The sequence below is a fragment of the Emys orbicularis genome, chromosome 12 (assembly GCF_028017835.1).
Source record: "Emys orbicularis isolate rEmyOrb1 chromosome 12, rEmyOrb1.hap1, whole genome shotgun sequence".
Lineage (NCBI taxonomy): Eukaryota > Metazoa > Chordata > Testudines > Emydidae > Emys > Emys orbicularis.
In genome coordinates, this window is record NC_088694.1 from 1782467 (window position 1) to 1807603 (window position 25137).

The 25137-nt window shown below is 47.6% G+C and overlaps 1 protein-coding gene across 1 annotated transcript; it reads right to left on the minus strand.

Annotated features, from left to right (window-relative positions):
• Window positions 1–11763: 11763 nt before the first annotated feature.
• BPIFB6 (BPI fold containing family B member 6) lies at window positions 11764–21576 on the minus strand. The gene is made up of 9 exons (XM_065414687.1): window positions 21491–21576; window positions 18942–19046; window positions 17716–17862; window positions 17204–17267; window positions 15507–15567; window positions 14491–14582; window positions 14033–14209; window positions 12126–12296; window positions 11764–11847 (listed from the first exon to the last, which is right to left on the minus strand). Exons 1-9 carry the CDS (start codon window positions 21574–21576, stop codon window positions 11764–11766), a joined length of 987 nt encoding a protein of 328 aa, XP_065270759.1.
• Window positions 21577–25137: the final 3561 nt, after the last annotated feature.

Sequence of the window (25137 nt, forward strand, 5' to 3'; positions counted from 1 at the left end):
AAGCATTCCCAGTCCATTAAACATCAGAGGATGATGATCAGGAACCGGAGACAGGACATGGTGCCAGACGGGATTAGAATAGACAGGGAAAGAAGCCAGGTGCACAGAATGAAGGGGAAGCAGAGAGAAAGGAGGAAGGCATGGCAGAGGGGATCCATTTAGGCAACAAGCAGATGAGTGGCAATAGGTACTTGTGGCCAACTCCTGATCCCATTGAAGTTAATGAAGTAAAATTACCCTGGATTTAGAAGAGACCAAAATTTGAACCTTCAGCGGATGACTTCCATAATGGAGCCATGTGACAGGACCGAGCAGTTATCCCACTTTCCTTACTCCCTCGCCTTAGGATAGTTGCGTCATTTTCCTCATTCCATCGGGAATGGTTTCCGGAATTTTTGAACTGGAGTTTGACTGAGAATTTTCTCCCACAAACCAGATCCTGTATTCCACATGTAGGGAGTCAGAACCTTGTTTGCAACACAACATGTCATGAACATTACTGGGATGGCATAAACACAGGTTTCACTGAAGAGTCAGCTAGGAAGGAGTGCAAACCCTTATTAAACACAAGCCTCGGATAAAAGCATGAAGTGTCTAAAAGTGTTAGTGTCGTTTTTCAAAGACTACGTTAAAGAAAAGTGCAACAGGAACACGTCAAACTTTTTTTGGTTTTAGAGATATTACCAGCTCCAGCCATACAGTCCCTATACTTAAATGGGGGACACAACTAGAATTAGTATCGTCTCGAGAACCAGAATGAACTTCATTGTTCCCATTGTATCAACACATTTAAATGGAAATATAACAACACAGAGCAAAAAGCATCAAGATAAAAATTAAGGGTCAACTTCACCTTGGGTCTAAGTGCACCTGGTTTATGGAGCTACTCAAGGGATGATTTTAATTATTATTATTTATGAAAGCCTTGAAATAATACTCCAAGAATTCTCATCGACATGCAGCAAGCCTACATCTGTGCTTCAAAATCCATGAAGAGCAGCAATCTCTCCGCCCCGCTCTGTCTGTAATGGTGGATTTGCTTTCGTCCAGGCTTGATCTAAGAGAATGCTCTTCAGAGAGTAGTTTTGGTCTTACCTTCGCAAGCTCTTGGTCACTAAGAAAGGTCTCAAGAGTTGTCCTCCTTCTCTGCAGCTGACCTGCAACTGGCAGCCCTTATATACAAAAAAATCTGTAACTGGAATGAGGAAAATGACATGACTGAGAAAAAGTCAGGCTAATTGTTTGGGTTTAACAATAAGGTGTGATCTCTGATGTCTTCCAGTGCAAATATTTCCTTATAGATGTGAAAAGTTAGGTAAATTATTGAGCAACATGTATCAAATGCACATCCTGGTTTCTGGCCAGCATTTAGTTCGGCATTCCAGGGTGCTAATCCATAAAGGTTGATCTAAAAGGTCCTTGCCTCTTTGCTAGTCTAGTGCAGTGAGTTTTCTGCCTTGCTGCTCAACTGAGTAGTAAAACTGGGATTGGTATGTAGGGCTGGTTGAAAATCTTCCCATAAAAACAGTTTTTGATGGCTATGTGGGTCTTTCATTAAATGAGGTGGGGGTGAGAAAAAAAAGTGTCTGCTTTCCTCGGAAAATTTCAACTTATAAGAAAACCTGACCACCTGAAAACAAAAACCTTTTCAGTTTTCAGCCAAATACCAAAAAAATTCATTTTGAGATTTGTAGTTCGGGTACCTCATGCCCCCATCCACCTCTACAGGCTGGGTTCTCCAGCTAGACTACATCTCCCATGATGCATCACAACCAGGGGCTCCCAGCATGCACTGTGGTGGCTTAGCAAGGGAGAGACTATGGTGTATCATTGGAAATGAAGCCCAGCACACACAGAAGAATGAAGGTGTGAGGCACTTGAACTATAACTCCCATGAGACATTTGCAGCATCATTTCCAATTTAAAATTTTTGGTTTTCAGCCAGAAGATTTTGCTTGTAAACAAAATGGCAGATGGAATTCAATACTGATAAGTGCAAAGTAATGCACGTGGGAAAACATAATTCCAACTACACAAATGGTGTCTAAATTAGCTGTTACCACTCAAGAAAAATCTGTATGATGGACACAGCACTGACCAGCCAAGCGAAAGAGGAAGCCATGTGAGTTAATATAGGGCTCAAGGTCCAGAAGTCAGGAGGATCCTAGGCCGTAGCCACTGATTTTTCTGGCCTGGTGCTGGCACCACAATAAATTATAACTCACCCACTGCACGGTGTGCATGTTTCCTGCCCTAGTTAGCACATTAAGCAGTACCCATGAGGTCTTGTCTCTGTTGAGTCACTGAGTGACCATACACGATGCACTTAGGGCCAGCTTGTGGCATAAAGCGGAGGTGCCTTTTCCATTTGGGACAGTGCTCTGTGGCCAGCCAGGTGCATGAGCCATCCACCTGGGAGAGAGGGTCCCAGGGATGCACCGATAGAGCAGTCCCTGCAGGCAAAGGGGGATTGGTGGGACACGTGATTAGTTGTGAATGAACCACTCATTACCATTAGAGAGACTTCCCAATGGGATTCTCTGCACCTGTGAGGCACAATGCGGGACCCACCAGAAAAGCACCTGCTCAGATTTAACACTTTGTTTAAACTTCTGACGGAAAGACGTGTCCCCAGAGGATTAGCTGAGATGGCTTTTGTCTCACACTACTTCCAGCTTTAAAGATCTTATCTAGCAGCCAAAGTCAGCATAGGAGAGGTGCCAAGGTACTTATAATGCTGCCATTGTCCCAGCAACTTAATCACTCACTAACCTCAAAAGAACAACGGGTTTCATTGCTGGCTAGAACATGACATGTAATGGGATATAAGTGTGTGTTGATAAAGGAGTGTTGTGCTATCAGCTCATCTGAGTCACATCAAACTTTGAGTGAATGAAAATAATAAGCATGAAATCAGCATAAGCACAGCTCCAGTAAATGTCACTGGGATTAATCAAGAAGACCGGACTGTGTAATAATGGGACACCTTTCCATGACAAAGAGCCGCTGCTCATTAGTGACCTTTCATTCATGCTCAGAAGTTGGCTTCCTGTCAGCTGTAGTCAAATAGAGATATCAATGGACGTCCTGTGCCTGTTTTAAGGGCACCATAATGGCATTACATATGTTGTGCAAATTGAAGGGGATTTTCCTAAAAAGAATCACATTGAGACCAGTTCTAAGGTACTTTCATAAAAGTAACTCGCAAGACACAACGATTAAGAAATTAAATTATTGTAGGAAGAAAGGAATAGAGATGAAACTGGAGGAGATGAGACTAGTTCAAAAGGAGAAGAACGGGGTGAATAGAATATGATTTTGGTGCCAGTAATCACTGCGCAATCTTAAGTGGAAAGCAGATAACATACCTAAGAGGAGACTAAGGCTTGTCTACACTTGAAATGCTACAGTAGCACAGCTGCACCACTTTGGAGTAGACAGTACCTATGCCAACAGGACAGGTTCTCCCATCGGCGTAGGGAATCCACTCCCCGAGAAGCAGTAGCTAGGCTGATGGAAGAATTCTTCCGGTGACTTAGCGCTGTCTACACAGGGACTTGGGCATCTTAACTACGCTGCTCAGAGGGGTGGATTTTTCACACCCCTGAGTGACCGTTACGCTGACTTAGTTTTCCAGTGTAGACCAGGCCTTAGAGAGATCTGGGGACTAGGGAGAAGGAAACTGGTATTGCAAATGTGTATGAGAGAAAAACAATTGAAATCAGGTGATGGGAGAATTAAGATGTTATGGAGTCCAGTTATCTGTCTCCTTCAGCCTAAAGGGCCCCATGTGTGTGTCTCCTGTTGGAGGAGGGATAGCTCAGTGGTTTGAGCATTGGCCTCCTAAACCCAGGGTTCTGAGTTCAATCCTTAAGGGGGCCACTTAGGGATCTGGGGCAAAATCAGTACTTGGTCCTGCTAGTGAAGGCAGGGGGCTGGACTCGATGACCTTTCAAGGTCCCTTCCAATTCTAGGAGATAGGATATCTCCATTTATTTATTGAAGTGACTCCATTAACATGCATAGTGATGGGAAAATAGACTCCCAGGGCCAGATTCCAAATGCAGCAATTGTGGTAACGCCACTGGTGTCAGCTGAGCAATCTGGGTTTATATCAATGTGACTTAGAGCAGAATCTGGCCTGCAGGATTTTTGGATATTCCTGTGTCACTGAGCTCAACACAGTGCGGAAAAAACCTTTTACCCTGACCTAAAAGAATCAGACACCTTGGCTGCTCTATGCGGCACCACTGGGATCATGCTTATACAAGTGGCAGCCTCTCTGTCCATCCCCATCCCATCCCTGCTGCCAGAGGGAAGGAGATGTGGGCTGGGGTGCCCTTATACTGTGCTAATCTCCAGCTGTGCTTTTAGCCCCTAGGGGCCATTAGCAGCCAATGCAAGTTAGAGCTGCTCATAGGCTTCTCCAACTTGTGTCTGGAAACAGAGACCTATTCATGGTCTACGTGCAGTACCAGTGGGTGATGCAGGACCAGAGTCATGCATACTCCCCCAAGTCAGCTTCCAATAGCCCTTACACCACACACCTAGTGGCATTATCATAATTGCCAAAAACGAAGGTTTGGGGCCTGCAAAGAGCGTTTGGTGGGAAATCAAATAGACACCACCTGGGATTTGCCATTTGATTGGGGTTTTCCCTGCGAGAACATGGAAAGTTATTTTGATTTTTTTTTTCTTCCATCAGAATTCAAGCTTGGTTCTCATCAGCTGCCGAAGGAGTGAGAATGAAGATCTTCATTTTTTCTTGAAATTGAAAAGAATGTTTGCTAAGCAATGAGGAGAGAAGGTACAAAAAACATCTCTCACAGGGAAACATCTCTGCAGCGTCTGGCTGCTCTTTTCTTTGATTAGAATTTTTTGCTGAGGACAATTTCCTGTCAGCATTACAAAGTGAATGCTTTCTGTGTTTGGTATTATAGGCATGGAAAGATCATTGGTTTTCATGGCTGGCTTTTATAGACTTTTCTAGGGACGCCATCTTGAAAACAAGTGCAAAGCCCTTTTCAAAGTTAGCCTTAAATCTCCACTAGCTACCTGATGAATGACATCTACCAAAGTGTTTGCAATCTTTGAACTGTGAAAGCAGCAAACAAAACATAATTTTTGCTTATCAAATTTCACCCTGGATATTTTGGTGGACAGTTGCTTGTAAACATATGTAGAGACCATTTCAGAATTAATCTTGTAATTCAACAGCAGATCCCAGATGAACGATGTCTGCAAATGCAAAAGGGTCTGCAATTTTTGAAAGCCTTTTTACTGTGAAAGCAGAAGCCCAGAGATTATGTTTGCTAAATGCAAAGATATTTGCACTCTTGGAACGCCCTCTTGTTAGAGAATTCTGAATGTTTTGATACCATATGCGCTGCTAAAAAGCCCCATAAAGAGAGCCATGATGTTTACTGTACCTCTATATGCCAAGGTGTGGAATGCATTTAAGAGATTGGACCATAGCATTGTGCACCCAAAATCCAAATTAATGACTACAAATGATTAAGGGAGCCGTGAGCAGCAGTACAGTCCTGTCCACATAAGTTAAATGGCTTCTTTATTGCTGATTTTGCTAACACAGACAATACAGGGACCAACTTTTCCAAAACGATTTCTTGTGCAAAATGGCTGGGTTAAAAAAAAAAAAAAATACGGACTGCCAGTGTGACAAGGGAAGAGTTTTATGGGATAGTGGGAAATGTACTGAACATGTGAGAAAATAATAAACAAATATGACCTTGAGAAGTAGCACGTTTGTGCTGACTCTGGAAGCAGACCTCATAGAGGCTCAGTGCAAAAGGAGAAGGTATCAGGCAAGCTGAACATTCAGCTGGGGAGTGAGTGAGTTGGGAAGAACCCTTCTGTTGTGAGAGTCCAACTTGTGTTTGGCAACTTCTGGAACTTTAAACTGTATTCTACTGTTCAGCCACTAGGTGCAGTGTATGTACATCATCTTATTTACAGGAATCTCGGCTGTACCTGGCAGAGCATTAGGGGACCGTATGGTGTGTATGCGCAAGCTATGGGACCAGTCCAGATCTGGTACCGACGTACATGACAAACCAGATGCCCCCCAAGCTGGGACTGACCAAAAAGTGCTCAGTAATTCCCACACTGATTGAGTCTGAGCCAGTCACATCTAACCAGGGGCCCCCAGCAGTGACTGGCAGTTTCTATCACATTTCATCACTGGCACTTAGACACATCATCACCGCTGTGCAGGAGAAAACGACGACACCACTTGAAATTCAGACGTACTTGGTATCCCATGGAGTGGGGCAAGGCAGTTACGAGGTGAGCGCGGTCTGTACAATACAGCCATGAGGCATGGCTAAGGTGATCTCCAGCCTACGCCTCCAACTGTGCTCAGCTCCCATGGTGATGGAGAAAGGGGAAGAGCTGCCCCTATTTGCCAGGACAAGAGTTAACTGAACACAATAGGGCACCTTTTCGGCCAAGAATCAGTTTCCTCTTATGGAGCTTTCGTGCCCTGCTTTCTGACCCAGTGGCAGTGAAAGAAGCCATACCATTGATCGCTTTCATTAAATGGCCACCAAACCTTTTCCTTTGATCTAAGTGCATGGTGCCCCGTATTTACCAGCAGTCAAGAGTCCCTGGAGTTTGCTGCCATATTGTCCCAGTCCCACTATGTCTTCTCTTGCTTTTAGTATCATAAGTATCGCAAGCCTCTAGCATGCTGGGCAGCCCATAAATTCAGCACTCCCAGCTGTCACACATGGCACAATCATAGCCCAGCCTGGCAGGATGTCAGGACCCATAGGGTCCTAGAAGGCAACTGTAGGAATGAGATTCAACTACATTCATAAGAGCAGCCAGACTGGGTCAAACCAAAGGTCCATCTAGCCCAGTATCCTGTCTGCCAACCACGGCCAATGCCAGATGCCCCAGAGGGAATGAACAGAACAGGGAATCACCAAGTGATCCATCCCCTGCTGCCCACTCCTAGCTTCAGTCAAACAGAGGCTAGGGACACCATCCCTGCTCATCCTGGCTAATAGCCATTGATGGACCTATCCTCCATGAATTTATCTAGTTCTTTTTTTAACCCTGTTATAGTCTTGGCCTTCACAACATCCTCTGGCAAGGAGTTCCACAGGTTGACTGTGTGTTGTGTGAAGAAATACTTTTTTGTTTGTTTTAAACCTGCTGCCTATTAATTTCATTTGGTGACCCCTAGTTCTTGTGGTATAAGAAGGTAAATAACACTTCCATATTTACTTTCTCCACACCAGTCATGATTTTAAAGACCTCTATCATATCCCCCCCCTTAGTCATCTCTTTTCCAAGCTGAAAAGTCCCAGGCTTATTAATCTCTTCTCATACAGCAGCCGTTCCATACCCCTCATCATTTTTGTTGCCCTTTTCGGAACCTTTTCCAATCCAATATCTCTTTTTTTGAGACGGGGCGACCACATCTGCACGCAGTGCAGCTGCTGGTCATTTGTTCCCAGGCACCTACCTAACTAAAATGAAGGGAATCAATGTTCCATTTGCTCTCTTGAAATATCCCTGCGTAGACAGTCGTTGCCATGGACAGTGTGTGCGCTGACCAGCTGCAGAGCGCTGCACACTCAGAGGTTCATAACAACCCAGTGAACTTGCAAAACTGTTTTTATAGAGTAAGAAAAATACATGTTTCCTTTCCTTTGTTAGATGTTCCATTGAGAGACCTGGGTCATGTTAGAGAGGGGTCCAGGCTGTGGAGTTCAAAACTGTAATCAGACCCAAATCCAAACTTCCCTAACATTTGGGGATGCTCAGATTCACTTTTCCGCTTCAGCGCATTTTAGAGATTGGCCCAGGTCAGATCCAGATCTGGATGGGCTCTAGTGGTGCCAGATCCAGTCGTGGTTGGGTTCGGGATATATCGGAACCAGTTCGTTTGTAACTCCAGAGCATATTTCAGCACCACGTTGCATAAATGGGAGTCTGCTCAAGGCAGGCTCAGGACCGGAAGGGGTTGGAGAGCACTGGCAACGTTGTGTGGCGACATCTGCTCAGTGTCCTCCTGCCTAGCACGCTTTAGTTCCTCACAGTCCTGGACTCTGCAGCCAGACACAGCCGGTAAAACCTTCTGAAAAGAGGAAACACCAAGAATGCAGAGAAAGAAACTAGAATCTTTTATCGCAACGGCACATGAAATGTGAAACACCACTGCCCACAGTGCACTGCTGTTCTAAACTCCCGTGAAGGCTACAAGCTGTAACAAAACGTCACTGAGAAAATTACAGAGATTAATTATATTCAAGCAAAGGAGCAGCCCTTTGATTCCGCTACAGGCAGAGCCCAGCATACGCCAGTTACCGGGAGTGGTGTTGCCTTTTTAATGTTAGTTCTTTAAAGCCAAAATATTGAATCAAAATGTTACAAATAAAAAGAGGAAGACATGCTTCCGGGGACACCAGACTTGCTGTTCTCCGTCTCGCTGACTCTTTCCAGTGGTGGTGAATAGTGTAGTGACGCCTCCTGGATCAGCTTGATGTGGCTTTTACATTCAGCACAAGAGCATTCTGACAGAAGTAAAACATGTCACAAATATTAGTCGCCAGCTAGTTCAGCGCTTAGATCCCTACGTGCTGACTACCAGCACAGACCATGCAATTTACAGAAAAGCATGTGGCAAGTAAGTCTCCATACACTTACCTCAGACATGCTAATATCAGCATTTGCATATTTAATGCCTAGCAGGTGAGGCAGAGGAATCCCTTCTTGCAGTGCCCCTAAAATGAGCAAACAGAAACCAGGATGAGAACTGCCTTGGGCAGTTGAAGACACTAGCAGTGCTCTGGTCACTTCTCCCCTAGTCTCCTGCAGCTTCCCAACTTCTGTTAAAAATGCCTAGAAGATTTTTTGTGTACACCAAGGAGGACTATTCTATTATTCCGATGGCACATTTTCCATTCCAAATATCGATCTAACGCCCAATAGCTAGACTGGGTCTTCTGTGTATTTTGTGATCAGCAAACCTAAGGAAAGCTAAGGTCAGATGAGCCCACTGGGGTTTGGAGATTTCCAAAACGTACTGAATGTATGAAAATGATCTCCAGTTTCCCATGGGACCTAGTTTTTATTTTGTCAGCAGGTACCATATTCAAGGAGCTTCCAAAAATTCACCTGTGGTGCATCTGTTTTGCATGCATAGACCTCAGGTTTCCATGAGCAACTGCACATGCAAATGAGCATGAGAACATACACACATTACCTGTTCTGAATGCCCAAATGCAAGTTCTGCATGTGCAAAATGGCTGTGTCTGCAATTTTACTGGGCACAGTTATTCACCGACTCGTGAAAGTTCAAGTTGGAAAGGCTTTGCTAGGTCAGTTAGTCCATGCCACTGTCAGAAAAGGTTATTTCAGTCTAAAGAAAGTACTGGTCGTCATGTTCTCTGAGAAGGATAAACAGTTTACAAAATGAAACCATCTCATTGCCTTACCATTGATTGCTGGCACATACGCAGCTTCAATAATATTCACCAAAAATCCCTTCACCAGCAACTCCTGAAAAGAGAGAAGTGATCTACTAATCCTGCCACAAGCAGCTTCCACCCCAGTCACTTTATATTGGCTCTGATTTCACCGGTGCAGACGTCCAGTTACAATGGCCCCGAATTCAGGCAAATTGCTTGTTGTTTCAAGAGCCGGATGGAAAAATTTGAAAAATTCAAAATCTCAAAGGAAAATGACCATTTCCCCCCCGCCCCCCATTTTACCACCAGTTGTAGTATTTCCTTTGGCAATGACTCATGACTCTTCCACAGGTCAGCTAGTGACCGAGAATCAGAGCGCAGTGCAAATTATCTCCCTCTGAGGCCAAATAGATCACCTCGGACAAACCGAGAGCCCTAAGAGCCTTGCTGTAATTGTCTCCTGTCCTTCACAGGCTTTTATGTTATGTAAGTACAAACCCTGGACATCAACAGCCCCTCCGTCTCGATAATGAAAGTGGGATTGGAGTGAGTGAGGAACCTTGAACCTTCAATGCACACACTGTTAATGCAGAACAGATTTTCATTGCAGCATTGTTGCAAGCGTTGGGGATGGTTATTTATTGACCAAAAGTCTTCCAGGAATTAAAGTGAGTGCATTAACTCACAGCGATCGTTCCAGATTGCTAATACTTCCTGGCAAAAGAGGTGGTGAGTTCTCCAATTAATTTGTCACTAGAACTTCTTACTTGTAATAACATTTTGATTTAGGGGATTATAGCACATTGATTTTTGAAATAAAACTATTACTAGGAATACAAGAAATCCAACTGGGTTCCCAGGAATGAACTCCAGGGCTAGACATTTTAGACCAACACGTCAACACTCAGATTCATAGATACAATTATTCTTCAGCATTTGCTTGTGCCGAGTATCACACACTCCACTGAACTCACAGCGAACGTGCCGATGGACGAAGCCGCCAAGGCCATTTCATACAAGCTGCAGAGAAAGGAAATAGGCATTGTCATCTCCTCTCCACTTCTTGTTTTGCCTTACGCTGGCAGCATTTCCCGCAATCCAGCCCCCTTTCCTCCCTCCAGCCTCTTCGTTTGACTTGCTGCCCTGGATCAACGTCTCCACTCACTACAAGGGTCAGACGTCTGACAGAGCTTGGGCTTTATCTCTGCACTGACTCCACTGTTTTACACCGGTGTAAGCAAAAGGAAAAGCTGACCTTCTCTTTACCAGAAAGATATGTATAGAGATGAACGAACCTCCCCATTAACTCACAGAACCACTGTTCTCCCTTCCCCGACCTAGAGCTGGGCAGGAAATTCTTTTCCTGTCCCACAAAAATTGTCAAGATTTTGAACAATTTTCCTGTCCTAAATTGGGAGGAAAAAATCAAAATCTTAAAATTTTTCATAAACCAAAGACGCTGGGCAAAAATTCAAATGAAATATTTTGTTTCGATTTTGACGAGGGTGTGTCTGTTTATGGTGGGGGTTTTTTGCTTTGTTTTTTAACTATAGTTAGCTTAAATTTCTAAGCAAAAAATCATTTTGAACCAGGAAATGAGAATTTTTCATTCTGATAATGTCCGACAAATTTTTTTTTTGACAATTTTGAAACTTTTTTCAAAATTCTTTAATCGAAAAATTTGTCAAAACTTTTCAAAATGCTTCCATTTTGACCAACTGGAGTTTTCCAACCAAAAAAATGTTGAAAAATTCCCAATCGACCCCCCTCAACTCTCCCAACAGGTGCTGGATTGGCTTTCCTTGTCTCTGGATGGGTCCCAGCTGTAAGGGTATTTTCTAATTGATAATTTTATCAGAAGCCTCCTGGAAGGAAGAGAAGCGGATTTCCTTTTGTTCACTTGTCAGTCCGATTTCCTCATGGGTCTTTTAACTCCTCGGCTCCAGGGCTCACCACAGCTGACTGACCCACCTTGCTCTGTCCATTCTCCATGTCCGCACACAATACTTTTCTTTATTGTAACTACGGATGCGACTGGCCCTAATCAAGATCAAAATTCTGCACATTTCATCTTATTCACAGTTCATACACCTCAGAACCGGGGGTTGCGAACACTTAAAATGATCAAGACTATGTGGCCCCAGCCCATCCTGCTGCCCCTCGGGGGCTCAGCACCGTTCCCTCTACCTAATTCGTCCTACTGGGACTCTACCCAGCGACCCCTCCTGGCACCCTAGCAATACCCGGGCATGGTTTCTCTGTACCTGGCCTTTTCAACGGTCAGGAAATATCACACTCAACGGTAAGAAACAATGGAATGAGACTAGCGAACGTCTGACCTGTCCAGAGCCAAGGAGATCCGCAGCTTCTCTTCTTGAAGAGAGAATTGGGTCCCCAAATTGATATGCTGCAATGAGAAAACCGAGTCAGCACCGGAAGTGGGTTCAGTCCTGCATGGCAGCATGTGGGCATGGAGCCAGACCTTTGGCCCAGCGTCAGTCTCCATTGAGCCATTTTAGCGACGCGAAGGGGGCTTCCAGCTGCCCCACAGAACACAGAGGAATGCCCAGGGGATGCTAAGCAGGGCCCGGCTTCCTGCCTCCCATCTAGGAGGGTGTGTTGGGGGCAGGCTGGGGACGCTCTAGCTCTCCCTAGAGCAGCCCCTAACCGATCATTTCAACGTACAATGTTGAGGACGAAGAGGGACTCCCGAGCAGCGTCGGGCTGCGACGTGAGGAACTCCGCGGTGCCGAAGAGATGCACGAGGCCTTTGTCCTGCTGCATGGTGAGCACGGGCCGTTGAGTTATTCGGATTTCAATAACCATCGGCTGAGACGGAGGCAACGACTCCGAGAGCTGGCGAGATTCCAAATGCCGAGATGATAAAGCAACCGGCCCACCCAGCCCCCTCTCTGATCAGCCTCAACAAAGGCTCGGGAGACCAGCACCCGCAAGCCCATCAAACTTCCAGGTTACCCGGAAAATGGTCTCCTGAGAAAAGCATCCCACTGGCATTGAATTGTGTGTTGATCTGAGAATGGTACACGTCCCTTTCACTGGCATTCCCTGACGCTTCTGTGTTCCTTGGGCAAGCCAAACCTCCTCCTCTTACATAATAAACACCCCCCCTCCTTGATCAATTAGCTGGTACAACAGCTGGTTTTCTTTATTCTTCTCCCCTGCAATTTTGAGGCGTATCCTGCGAGGCGTTGAGCACCTGTGACTCCCTCCAAAGGCAGTGGAACTACATGCGCTCAGCCACTCTTGGGATAAAGCCTGGAAGAACCACTAGTACCAGTCCCTCAACTTCTGTGAGCACCAAACTCATTCATTTTTGCCCAGATTTGCAGAAATGTGCATGCTTCATTTGCACATGCAATTAGCCCAATGGTGACTGCATGCACCAGTAACCAGCTAGGCGCTTAGCTGACTATATGAAGCCACTGTCATTATCATGGCACATGCAGTCACACTAATATGCAGGCAAATGTATCCACAATTCTGAAAAACCGGGCTCTCAAAAATACCTGGATCTAAGTTAAACCTGGTGAGACAATTCATCATGTTACCCAACACCCATGATCTGTCTTGTTGATAAAACGAAGAGAAAGCAATGCTGGGTTTGGGGAAAGATCCAAAGCAGAGGATCCTGGTGGAGGAGGCACCATGCTGTCTGCTTCCACAGAAACTAGGGTGACCAGGTGTCCCGATTTTATAGGGACAGTCCCAATTTTTGGGGCTTTTTCTTATATGGGCTCCTATTACCCCCCACCCCTGTCCCGATTTTTCACACTTGCTGTCTGGTCACCCTGCAGGAACCCTGAGATGCCTCAGAGGCCAATGGGATAAATAAATAAAGTTCACCAACCATGGGGATCAAGGCTCCAAGTGTTGTCGTCGTTAATGGAGGAAGCCCAAGAATCTGCCAATAAAATGTTAAGAGGCAGTGAGACGATAGGCTCACATTAAAAAGGATGGGAGAGCAAAGCAAAATAGGCAACGATTATATAGGAAAACTGAAATCAATGGGCCACAGCCTCAGGTGCATTGGAAAGAGGGCACAGGTAGGTTTCTACCATCTTTCTTCTTCCTCACCCCCTGGGTACAGCCAGGGGCTGCTTTGGCCCCTGATCAAGTTAGAGCAGCATCAGCTGGAACGGCCCCCACAAGCCATTCTGGGGCCCAGCATTGTCACCATGCAACAAGCTCTTTTCCTCCACCGCCTGGCATCCTGGCTCCAACACCCACACGCTGCTGGGGGGAACTCGGGGTAAGTGGCATTAAACTAGTAAGCCAGGTTTGTACCTAATGCCACCTAGAGATTCCATTATACAAGGGAAATCTGCAGCTGCTCCATTTGGCAGCTTTGCTGTAGCATCCAGGTGGATGGTAGATCATGAGTTTCTGAATTTCTCTCATGGAGTAAATTTCTTTCCTGCTCCAAGATATTACAGGAGTTGGGACTTGACGCTCGTGACTCCAGCTGCAGGGTCACTGCAGGGGAATGATAAACAGCTATGGATCTTGCCTGAATAGGTGTTTAGGTTTCGTCATTAGCCCCAAAGGAAAAGCCCCCACTTTGAATTGCTCACTGTGGTCTCCGTGACGTCAAGGTTGAGGGATGTTTGTAGGAGAGTTAGCTCGGCACTCAGGAAATTCACTGACAGGGCCAGCTGGGTAGCGGAGTCCATTTTCGGCGGCAGGGAGATAAGAGCTTGGGGGTCGGTGGGAAGGTCAATGAGATCTCCGCCCTCGTGCAGGACCGTGGTCTGAAAGGAGAGGTAAAGAGAGACATTCGGCCATTTCCAGAGAGGGGCGCCGCGATCCAGAGGGTTTGCGTTTGGACAATACACAGGCCACTGGCGGACTCTCTTTGCCTTGTTCTAGGATTTTATGTATAGAACACTGGCAACTGGGGCCCGAGATTGAGCCGCTTCCTCGTCCACGCAGCCCCCTGCTTAAGGCTACAGGGGCCCAGGCAGCACCTATGAGAAGAAAGGTCCCTGAGCCCCCCGCAGCCCCTCACACCCAGCCCAGCAGTGGGGCTTACATTTAAATCCAGTTCTATGAAATCTTCTCTCGTCACCGGCGGGCTCAGCAAAGCATAGCGGATGCTTCCAGCGGCACCGACTGAGCTCGGGGCTGCAGAGAAAAAGCGAGAAGCCATTTAAACAGCAGCAAACGCTCTAAGTGCTGCAAACCAGACGAAATGGGACGCCCGATGGAAGCAGAGCAGGGTGCCCTCCCGACGATGTTAGCCAACCAGTTACACAGGAAGGCAGTGACTTGAGTGCCTCTGCCCTCACTGCTGCCGAATGCTTGGGCCTGGTACAATCCGGGGCTCCCGATGGGATTTCCCTGTTGCTCTCTGCCCACATGAACAAGGCCTGTCACCTGGGCTCTGTAAAGCAGCCCACGCATGCTCTTTGGAGTTCTCTCCATCAGTTTCCCCACAGACCCTTTTGCCACCCCTGCAATGGTTCTGGTGGCCTGGAAGGCTCCATCTGAAACCCTGAGCAAAACCCAATACAGATCCCTCTGCACTAGCCAGCCCTAGAGAGAGTGAAATAGACCAGGAGAGGACTGGGGATTTGTTCTCGAGAGGACCCTTAATACCCAACTATCTCTATGTGCCTTGAAGAGCAATGAGTTGTCTCCTTAGGCACCACTTCAGGAAAGCACTTAAGCACATGCTCAAAGTTAAGCACATCCTTAAGTCCCCAAGGGGACTAAAGCACTACTCAATGCTAAGCACCTGTTTCAGTGATGTACTGGAGAGGGCTGCTTTCTTGAACTGAGCCCTGATAGTGCAGCGATTGTGGGAGATGTGCAAGGCAACAATTGTGTGACCACCCTCCACCCCATTCCCTTTGTGGGACCAGGCCTTGTTCCGGGGGTGCCCTGACAGAGCAGCCCCGGAGCTCCCATGAGTGAAAGGACAGCGACTGTGCCTGCAGCAGCACTCCTTGGCCTGCCCGCTCTGGCCTTGAACGAAGGCATCGTCCTTGGGTTTGCTCCGTGTTCTGGGAGCTACTGAGAAGAGGACAAGATGAAGCCACAACTTACAAACCAGGGTGGTGAACTTTTGGTTCACGAGGGTAAGCACAGCATCCACTGCTGGACACAGCTACAAGGTGAGAGGAGAAACAAAACTCCAGTGAGGCACAAGCAGTAACAAGACCCAGAGCCAGGCACTTTTCCTACTGCGAAGCTTTTGGATTCATCAGTGCGGGGCCAGATTCTCCTCTAACTTCCAGCAGTGTCCCAGTGGGGTCACTCCAGTGGAGCTCCTGCCCGATCTACACCCAGGGCAAAGTCGAAGCTTTGCATTACGTTGTGCGACGGGCATCACGCAGCTCAGAGCCTGGTCTACGGGCTTGGGCTCACACTCCAGCACTAAAACCAGCAGGGTAGACGCGGCGGCTCAAGCGGGAGCTTGGGCTCCGAAGCGCCTCCCCAGAACACCTACGCCGCGCAGCAATGTTTAGCGCCGCAGCACGAGCCCAAGTCTGCGAACCCTGGGCTCTGAGACTCGCTGCTTGCTGTGTACACGTACGCTAAGGGGCACAGCACAGAACTCACAGCCCGGGGGGTTGGAGGTTGTGGTGGCTTTATGCACCTTTCTGCCCTCCCAATCCGGGGCTGTTTCGGGGCCTGGAGAGTCCGGGGGGGGCTGTCTAAGTTACAGCAGCCTCCCCAAATTGCCCTATGCCCACAATCAATAGAACCCTGCATGCTGTGCCACACACCCCTCCCCACCTGGGTTTGTGCAAGGGTCCTGGGGGGACAGCCTTATGACTGCGTGTGCAATGCATGCACTGGGGGGGATCCTCCCCAAGGTGGTTGCAGGCAGGGCTTTTGAGACCCCTTTATGCCACGCTGGCCCTTTTCCATGCTGCAAGGGGCCAGAGCAGGGGCAAGTAGCTCACCCCTGGAGTACAGATTAGCTGCCATTCCTTCCAGTTCAGTCCCAACAAAATCAAAGTTCTCCACACCGAGGAGACAGGTCTCAGACAGGGACCAGCCGTGGTTTATTTAGGATCCATCTACACACAAACTTCCTCTGGTTTAACGGAAGCACTTTAGGCAAACCAGTGTAACGCTCTGTGTGGACACTCACTCCGATTTAGCTTAAATGTGTTTCGAATCAATTTAAGCTGAACTGAAAGAAGCCTGATTTAAACTGAAGTATGAGTGTTCACACAGCGTAGTGCATCGGCAAAAGATAGGAGTGTAAACGTGGTGGCACATGTCAGCAATGCGAGTATGTACCCAGGGTCCCTGGAGAGCTTGCACTGCTGCATCTACACGGCTGTTTGCAGCTGTGCTAGCAAGGGCATGTCTACCCGAGCTGCAATCCCAACTCCAGTTGGCAGTGTAGACATGCTATCATCGGTCAATAACACACCTCCAGTTAAACAGCTGCAAGCGTGTGTGTAAGCAAGTCCCTAAACATTGAAGGGTTGTCGAGACATGGTCATTCACCATTGTGACCACTGTAGGCAAATGTTGTGTCTGTGTCACTCTGTCTGAGATGACAAGCTCTTTGGGACAAGAACTGTGTCTTCATTTATATTCGTACAGACCCCAGCACATTGCAGGTGGTACCAGAAACAGACAAATACTAGAGCACATTTACTGTTACCCAAAAGTGTCCTACTTCAAATACAAACAGTACAAGAATTGTTTACTGACCACCACCCCTGGGCAGTTATTCTCTGGAGGAACAATGGTTAGTGGATGAATTACACGAACAGACTTACCATGTCTGGCAAGACTTTTTGAAGGGTGGTAACCAGGAACTTATTCACAAGTTTGGGCAGCATGCTGGGCAAAGGTGGTAAAGAAAGAAATCAACAGAGTAAATAAAGAGATTCAAAATGACAACAGTTGCTGCAAAGCAAAAGGTCAGAGGATCAGCTCCAGAAGAATCCAGGTGGCAAACTAATCAGAAGTGTTTGGTGCTGGCTTTAAACAATGCTAAAAGGTTCCCATTCCTAGCAGAAGCTCCGTCATCCTGGAGATCATTTCAGTGCACATAGATGGATACCGCATGGAAATTCAGTCAGTTGTCTGTGGGTGAAATTCACTCCAGTACCGGGGGGCCAGCACAAGGCCGTTGCTCTTTTCCTCTAGCACTTGGTGCTCTGATTTTCACTCTGCCAGCACTGAGCTGGGGACGTGCCCTTATGGTTATAAGTGTTAAGTATTACAAATAGTGGCAAATCTAGTGAGCATTGTCCTCCACAGCAGAGGCTAAATCTCGGGCACTCACCTGCTGGGAAGGTTGGTTTTAATACTAACGAGAGAAATCTGGCAGTCGCCAACGCTGAATTTGGGGCAACCCAAGTCATCCTGCGACAGTTTGTTCTTGGCGGTCATGTTCGCAACCACTGTGATTTCCATATTTGCACCTATAAAGCTGCACAGAGCAAACTTCAGTTACCTCCTGGTGAATTCTTTACTTGCAGCATCCTGCAGGGAGATCAGCTAGCATCCAGAAGGGAACGGATTGGTTCAGGGTCCATGCCAGCTGATCTCCTCCTTCTGATGCCTTAATGTAGGGCTGCTCATCCTGACCTTTCCAGCTTGCTAAAGGGAGGGGGGGCTTCTGGGGTGGTCCCAGGGAGTTGCCTTAGGGAAACGGTTAAGAAATCACTGCCCTAGAGTCCATGTGCATTGAGTCTAAGACGACATGTCTAGCGCTGCTCGGGACTGTTTATTTATCTCATGGCAATAAAACTCCTTAAAACTCTCCTGCTTCTTGCTCATCTTCTGGCTACCTGATTTTATGGAAACCTTGAATTTACCCTTTGGCTAGGGACGTAGAGCTAACGCTATAGCCACACGAGCCCATGCATGCTGAGCTGGTGAGAGAGGCAGGCAATGCCAAGCGCCGGAGTGGTGAGAGCTGCTTCCCGGGAAGAGACGGCTCTCCATCAGATCAATGCACTGTGCCTCTGGAAAGGCAGGCAGAGGAGTCCGAACGGACGCTGGATGCACCAGGGAGGGTACGAGATACAAGTCCAGCCTGGTGGTCTTTGGCATGCCAGGTGTGCCTTACACACGGAGTCTGTTTGATAAGTGCTGGTGGGGGGCCCCTCTGCACATTACCACCCCTTCTCTTCCTTAACTTTGCAGCTCTCAGGCCCAAACTAAGCCCTTGTTTGCCAGATGTTCTCAGCTCTGGCTAACCCATCTGCACAGAATGCCACATGCCGGCCACTGCACTTCAGGTGTTGGACATTTTTGCAGAAGATGGGAAATAAACATGTTGCATTCCTTGCTGTCCTGAATATAATTGTTTTTAATTCCTTATCAGCTTCCTGGGATCATTAACTCAAGGAACTTGGGAAATAGTTTATCCAATAGATCTGCTCACACGGTGCCTTTTCCCAGGTTCCCCAGGGAGAACGTATTTGTTTTCAAATATTATCAGTTCAATACGAATTGGTTAAAAGGAACGACGCCTTCTCACACCCCGGGCAGGATTGCACTCACCTCTTCCCAGTGATGGTTATGCGAGTTAACACAGCCATGAAGAGCCCAGTCCCTGGTAAGAATGTTAGCGTTATCTCCGGGGGTTGAAAGTCTTTAACTTTTACCCTATGGGATAAAAACAAGTGAGTAGTTAGCAGAGCGGGTGCCTGCACCGGTGAGACCGGAGTCTAAAGGGATACAAATCCCGTCAGGATTATTCCATTTGTCATTGCAGCAACGTCTAAGGGCTCCGGTCTGGGATCAGAACCCCACGTGCTGTAGAGACACAGAACTAAGAGATGCTCCCCTGTCGTGAAGCGCGCAGACTAAATAAGAAACCTAGAACCCTCCGTGATGGGCAGACCACGTCTCCATGGCCTATGCAGAGGTCTGGTATGCAGGTCAAAAATTCCTAAACAAACAGGGGACAAGTTATAGTAATCATAGAAGCGTAGGCCTGAAAGGGACCTCAAGAGGCCATCGAGTCCATCCCCCTGTGCTGAGGCAGGACCAAGTAAACCTGGACCATCCCTCACAGGCGTTTGTCCCACCTGTCCTTAAAACACTCCAACGCCAGGGATTCCACAACCTCCTCAGAAGCCTGTTCCAAAGCTCAGCTACCCTCAGAGGGAGAAAGTTTTTCCTAACATCTAACCTGAAGCTCCCTGGCTGCAGATTGAGCAGATTACTGCTTGTCCTGCCATCAGTGCACATGGAGAACAATTCATCACCGTCCTCCTTAAAACGGCCATTAACAGATTGGAAGACTTATCAGGTCTCCCCTCAGTCTTTTTTTCTCAAAACTAAATATTCCCAGGGTTTTTAACCTTTCCTCATAGGACAGGGTTCTCAACTTGTAATCCTTTTTGTTACTTTTTCCTGGACTCTCTCTCCACTTTATCCACATCTCTCCCAAAGTGGGGTGCCCAGAACTGGGCACAGGACTTCAGCTGAGGCCTCCCCAGTGCTGAGCAGAGCAGGACAATTACCTCCGAGGTCTTGTCTTGTTAATACACCCCAGATTTCTATTAGCCTTGTTTGCAACAGCATCCCACTGTTGTCTCATATCAGTGGCGATGGAGTCTTCCTAAAAGTGGCGGGGCCAGGAGGCCCCGTCCCTCCTTTTCCCCACAAGGTCCCACCCCTCAGCCAAGCCGGACCTGGGCCAGGGAACCCGGGCTCCTCTACCTGCCCGGGGTGGGGGGCCCAAGAGCAGCCCCTGGCTCGTGTCCCCAGGCCCGAGTGGAGGGTCTGTGGTTCCCCACAGCTGCCCCAGGCTCCGTGGGCCACTCTTCCCTGAGCTGGGCTCCAGCTTCTGGCCTGGCCAGGGGGCAGAGCCTCTGGGGGAAGAGAAGGGGTAGGGGCCAGGCCCATCCACTTTCAAAAGTGTGAGGGCCATGGCCCCTTGGCCTCCTGTGTTCTGGCACCCCGACTGATATTCAATTTGTGATCCGCTATCCCCCCAGGTCCTTTTCAGTGTTACCACCTAGCCAGTTATTCCCCATTTTGCACTTGGTTTTTTCTTCCTAAGTGAAGTATTTGGCACTTGTCTTTATTGAATTTCATCTTGTTGATGTCAGATCAATTTTCTTGGTGCCACCCACAGATTCTATAAGTGTACTCGCCACTCCATTATCCAAGCCATTAATGAAAATGTTGAACAGAACCAGACCCAGGGCAGACCCCCTGTGGGACCCTTTTAGATACAGCCTCCCAGTTTGACAACAAACCATCGAGAACTACTCGGAGTACAGTCTTTCAACCAGTTATGCACACACCTTAGAGTAATTTCATCTAGACCACATTTCCCTAGTTTTCTTATGAGATCATCATTTGGGACAGTCTCAAAAGCCTTACTAAAATCAAAGTATACCATGTCTTCTGAGTCCCCCCATCTGCTAGGCCAGCAACCCCATCAAAGAAGGAAATTAGGTTGATTTAGCAGGATTTGCTCTTGACAACTCCACGTTGGCTTTTACTTATTTCCCTATTATCCTCCAGGTGCTTACAAACGGATTGTTTAATCATTTGTTTCAATATCTTTCCAGGTGTTGAAGTTGGGCTGACTGGTCTGTAATTCCCTGGGTCCTCTTTGTTCCCATTTTTAAAGATCAAAAGTATTATGTTTGCCCTTCTCCAGTTCTCTGGCTAAATGCAAACAATGTCTCCAGATATGGGTGATGCTGTATCTTTGATTTAACTTCAGCCTCTAGTCCCTTCTGTATCTATCCATGAACTTCTGATCTATGGCCACCCTGTGTTACAGAAATTTGCCGTGTCTACAACAAACTCCCTAGCAAAGTAAGCAAGAATTACAATATTAACGTCTGACCTGCTTTGAAGGAGCAGCTCACATGCTGTGTTGCCCTCAGGTAATGGCACCTCCATATGTTTGTAAGGCCAGCCATGCCTTTGTCACTAGCATGCTGCTTTCCAGTAAAATCACACTTATTAATGGCTCCAGATTCATTGGTTTCTCGTCTGGGCTGATGCTTCCACTCCTAATGCAAACAGCTAGCGTTTTTCACCTGCAGAGCATTGACATAATGCTTGGGTCGGGTTCAACTCACCTGGAAATGCCCTTGATGGGTTTGACACCTGGCTGCTTTTTAGCTGCAGCTGCTGCCAGTTTCTGAAGAAGGTCGCTCTCAGTCATTGCGTCGGAGACCGCTGGAATATTTCCGCAAGACAAGGTGTGGTTAGCACAGATGCCTCATCAGCAGGGATGGAGATAAGTGGGGGGGGGGGGGCAAAGGGCGAGGGAATCTTTTGTCAGGGAATTCAGGAGAGCACGCTGTGTAAATCATTCAGTTGCATGGCATTCCTATCCCAGTAAACACAGGTGTGGCTGAGAAGGCCATGATGACAGTCATATGGCAAATTACAGCAATCTTTGCTGTCACTCCGTGTGGCTGACTTCTGTGCAGGGGGTTCCACCTGAACCACCATCTGCTGTGTGTGCATTTTAATTCTACACATGAAATAGCTTTTACTCAGCTCAGCTGCCCACAGGCAATGCCCTCCCCCTTTACTCCTACCCATCAGGCCATCATGTAGCTAGAACCTGCAGTTCTCCTGTCTGTGGGCACTGGTACATTGTTCCACCTCTGGAGAGCAGAACATGCATTTCTCCATGTGAGTGACTTTTATTGCAGTTTACGGAAAACAGCAAACAAAGGAAAAACAAATCTAAAGAGTTTAATTCTCAGGCCTGCCTGCATTGTGGTCAGCACGAGGGGTCAGGTGGCTTTATACCCCTTTAGCACTTCCACCTTCCTGATCCTAGGGCGAGCGTGGCCTCTAGCATGCTTTAAAGTAGCCGCAGGGCTTCTCTAAGTTATGCCCAAGGGGCTGTTCTGGCCTCTGGGAATTGGGGAAGCTCATTGGTGCTTTGGCCACGTGCCACATACTGTGGGCTGCACAAGGGGGCAGCACTGGTTCTACCCCACCTGGGGATTTCCCCAGTGCCCGGCCGGCCGGGGAATTCTCAGCCGTCCAGACAAATGGGCTTTCCTACCCTTTGCACCACCGAACAGCACACAGTTGCTATATTGAATCCATGGGTCCCCATATTAGAGCGCCCAGGAATTCACGGTCACATTCTGCAGCTGAAGTTAAACACGTGGCTGCAGCCTCAAGGGCACAGAAAACAGGACGGCAATCTCCCCTTTCCCACAGCCATATGCTCCAGCCACACTGGCCTGAGGGGTTCGCTCCAGGCACAGCCGACTCTGACTGACAGGCTAATTAACTCACCACGATCTATTGTTCCAAGATCAATCTTCAGGATGGCCCCAGGGGCGTCCATTCTTTGAGACGTGGCCAGCCAACCACAGGAGAAGAAAATGCACCAAATCCTTAACATCTTCGGCTCCAGCACCGTGGTGCCCAACGTTCCAACGAGCAACGTGCGAACAGATGGGCTGAAACGAGACCCTCTGCCAACACGACCAGAAAGAGACTCTGTGAGGCTGAATTCATCACTGCACAGAGCAAACGCAGCAGCTCAAGGGCCAGACTCTAATCTCACATGAATTGTATTCGGGGGCAACTCTGCTGATGTCAGAAGAGTTAGCCAAGGCTAAAACCAGCACGTGCGGAGAATCAGCCCCTAGTGGTTTTACCTACAGAAATACAATTTGAACGCACAGTTTAAGGTGCATTTGAATTGGCTCTTGTGGGGGGCGGGGGAAGAGACTCCTACGGTACCTGCTTAACTTGCCCCATACAGAACCAGGGATCTAGGCTGGGGTCTGAGCTGTGTTACAAGCATCAGAGTGGCTCAGGGGCTCTTTGCAAACAGAAGAAAGGCAGTTAGTGGAGAGAGTTAACCCCGGGGCTTCCTTGGACGCTGCATGGAGCAATGTCTAAATTTGCATGTGGCCGTCTACGTTTAGGTGCCACCCGCCTGCCCCACTGAACGTTAAAGGTGCAAAAGGCCCTTTGGTGCAACCATCTGAGGAGTCTTAATTCAATCAAACGATCTGAGATCTGTGCTCCAGCAAGGCGATAACCACAGCTAGACGCTCCGTGCCCATCTCATTGCTACCAGCGCAACATGGGTGTAAAATGCTCCCAAGTCCGACCAGTGGCGGCAGCATTTCACAGCCCCATGGGACAGTTGTTCCTGAGCACATGAGGTACAAGGCAGTGGAGAATCGGGCCCTGGGTGTGTATAAAACAATTATTTTTCCTAGTGTTGCAATAGCACTAGAGACACTTCATCGGGGCGTTTTGTGCTCTCACCTGGCTGGGCTGTTGTCCAGTGGTAGGTTTCTCAAGAGCTGCCAGAGCCTCTCTCCTTCCCCGGCGATATAGAAGGGGCAGCCTTTATATACTACAATTCGGAGCGAAAAGGAGGAAAAACGAAAGGAGCCGATTGTTGGGATGTAAAACTAACTCCCGTGTGGTTTCTGACATCTTCCAATGTAAATAATTTTGCTAACAAATGTGAAAGTCTGGGCAAGTCGCTGAGTCTGAGGTATCAAGTGAATGTTCCTCGTATGCACGGAGCCAACACTCTTACTCAACAGCCACGCAGAGCTGCCTGGCAGATTTGCATGCAAATCCAGAAGAGCAGGGTAAAAAAAGAGATGTTGGAATTGGCCAAAAAAGTGAGATGAATGAATGTAGGGAAGGGAGGAAGTGGAGACTCAAAGGATAAATTCTGCTGGGGGGGAGGGGGGAGACACGCGTGCTTAACTGTGAACCTTTCCCATGTGATTAGCATGGCACATGTTCCTAATGCTGAGCGATGGCAGAGGTTACACCAGCATCCAGGGGGAACCAGGGCCTGATCCATGGTTTAGTGAAGTCGGTGGAAATCTTTCCATTGATTTCAATGGGTTTTGGACGAGGCCCATAATGGAGAGGTCTCATGGACAGAGCAATGGACTGAGAGCCAGGACTCACGAGCTCTGCTACAGCACATCGCTGGGAGAGCGGCGCTCACAGCTGATGTTCTGGGTCAGTCACACCAATGTTTGCGACTTGATATTTCTGACCTGCTCTCAAAGGAAGACAGGAGAGAGAGAGAGACAGACAGACAGACTCATTGCAGGGGTGCAAGGGGGGAACTAACATGAATCTCTTTAAGGGACTGAATATTTAGTTTGTTAAAACAATCTCACCTGCCTCCCTCTCTCTTCCCTGTCATTTCTAATTCCCCTTCCTTCTCGGACCCCATCAGGATTGGAAGTGGAGCGGTGTTTCTGTGATATTGCCAGGCCGGACAAAACCCAGAATTGAAAAGCTTGCAAGAAATGCTGTTCTTACTTTAGTTCTAGCCCAATTTTGTCACGATTGACATAAGCTCTGAATGAACATAACCACCCTGAAATTGTATCTTTACATCTTCAATACTGATTTCTCTCTATCCAGCTCTCTGTACCTGGCTAAGTAGTTATACCTTGCTTGGACCTGTGGCATCCGAGAGCCTGCTTAGCTGACTGTTTCGAGGTTTACCCATCATTCCTGTCAGACACGCCATTGACTTGGCCATGTGCACCCCTGAAATTGTAGTTGCTGAATTATTTCTGTCCTCTGCATTATTTTTATGTAAAAACGTGTTTCCTGAAGCTTACCTCTCAGTGCCACGCCTGGTGGCTTTCTATCAGCTGCTACGCCCAGCTTCGGAGATTTATCTCTTATCTATTAGGAATTTAAGCTTAAGTGCCCATCAAGTCAGAAAGATGCTTTTGTGCTGGTAACTTGATCA

Excerpts from the sequence above, each read along its gene's own strand:
- BPIFB6 (XM_065414687.1), bottom strand. The coding sequence starts at position 21,576 with ATGACTGAGAGCGACCTTCTTCAGAAACTGGCAGCAGCTGCAGCTAAA. Across the intron at positions 19,047-21,490 it reads CCCATCAAGGGCATTTCCAG|GGTAAAAGTTAAAGACTTTC; the intron begins GTGAGTTGAACC and ends TTTATCCCATAG. Across the intron at positions 14,210-14,490 it reads TCATAGAACTGGATTTAAAT|ACCACGGTCCTGCACGAGGG; the intron begins GTAAGCCCCACT and ends CTCTCCTTTCAG.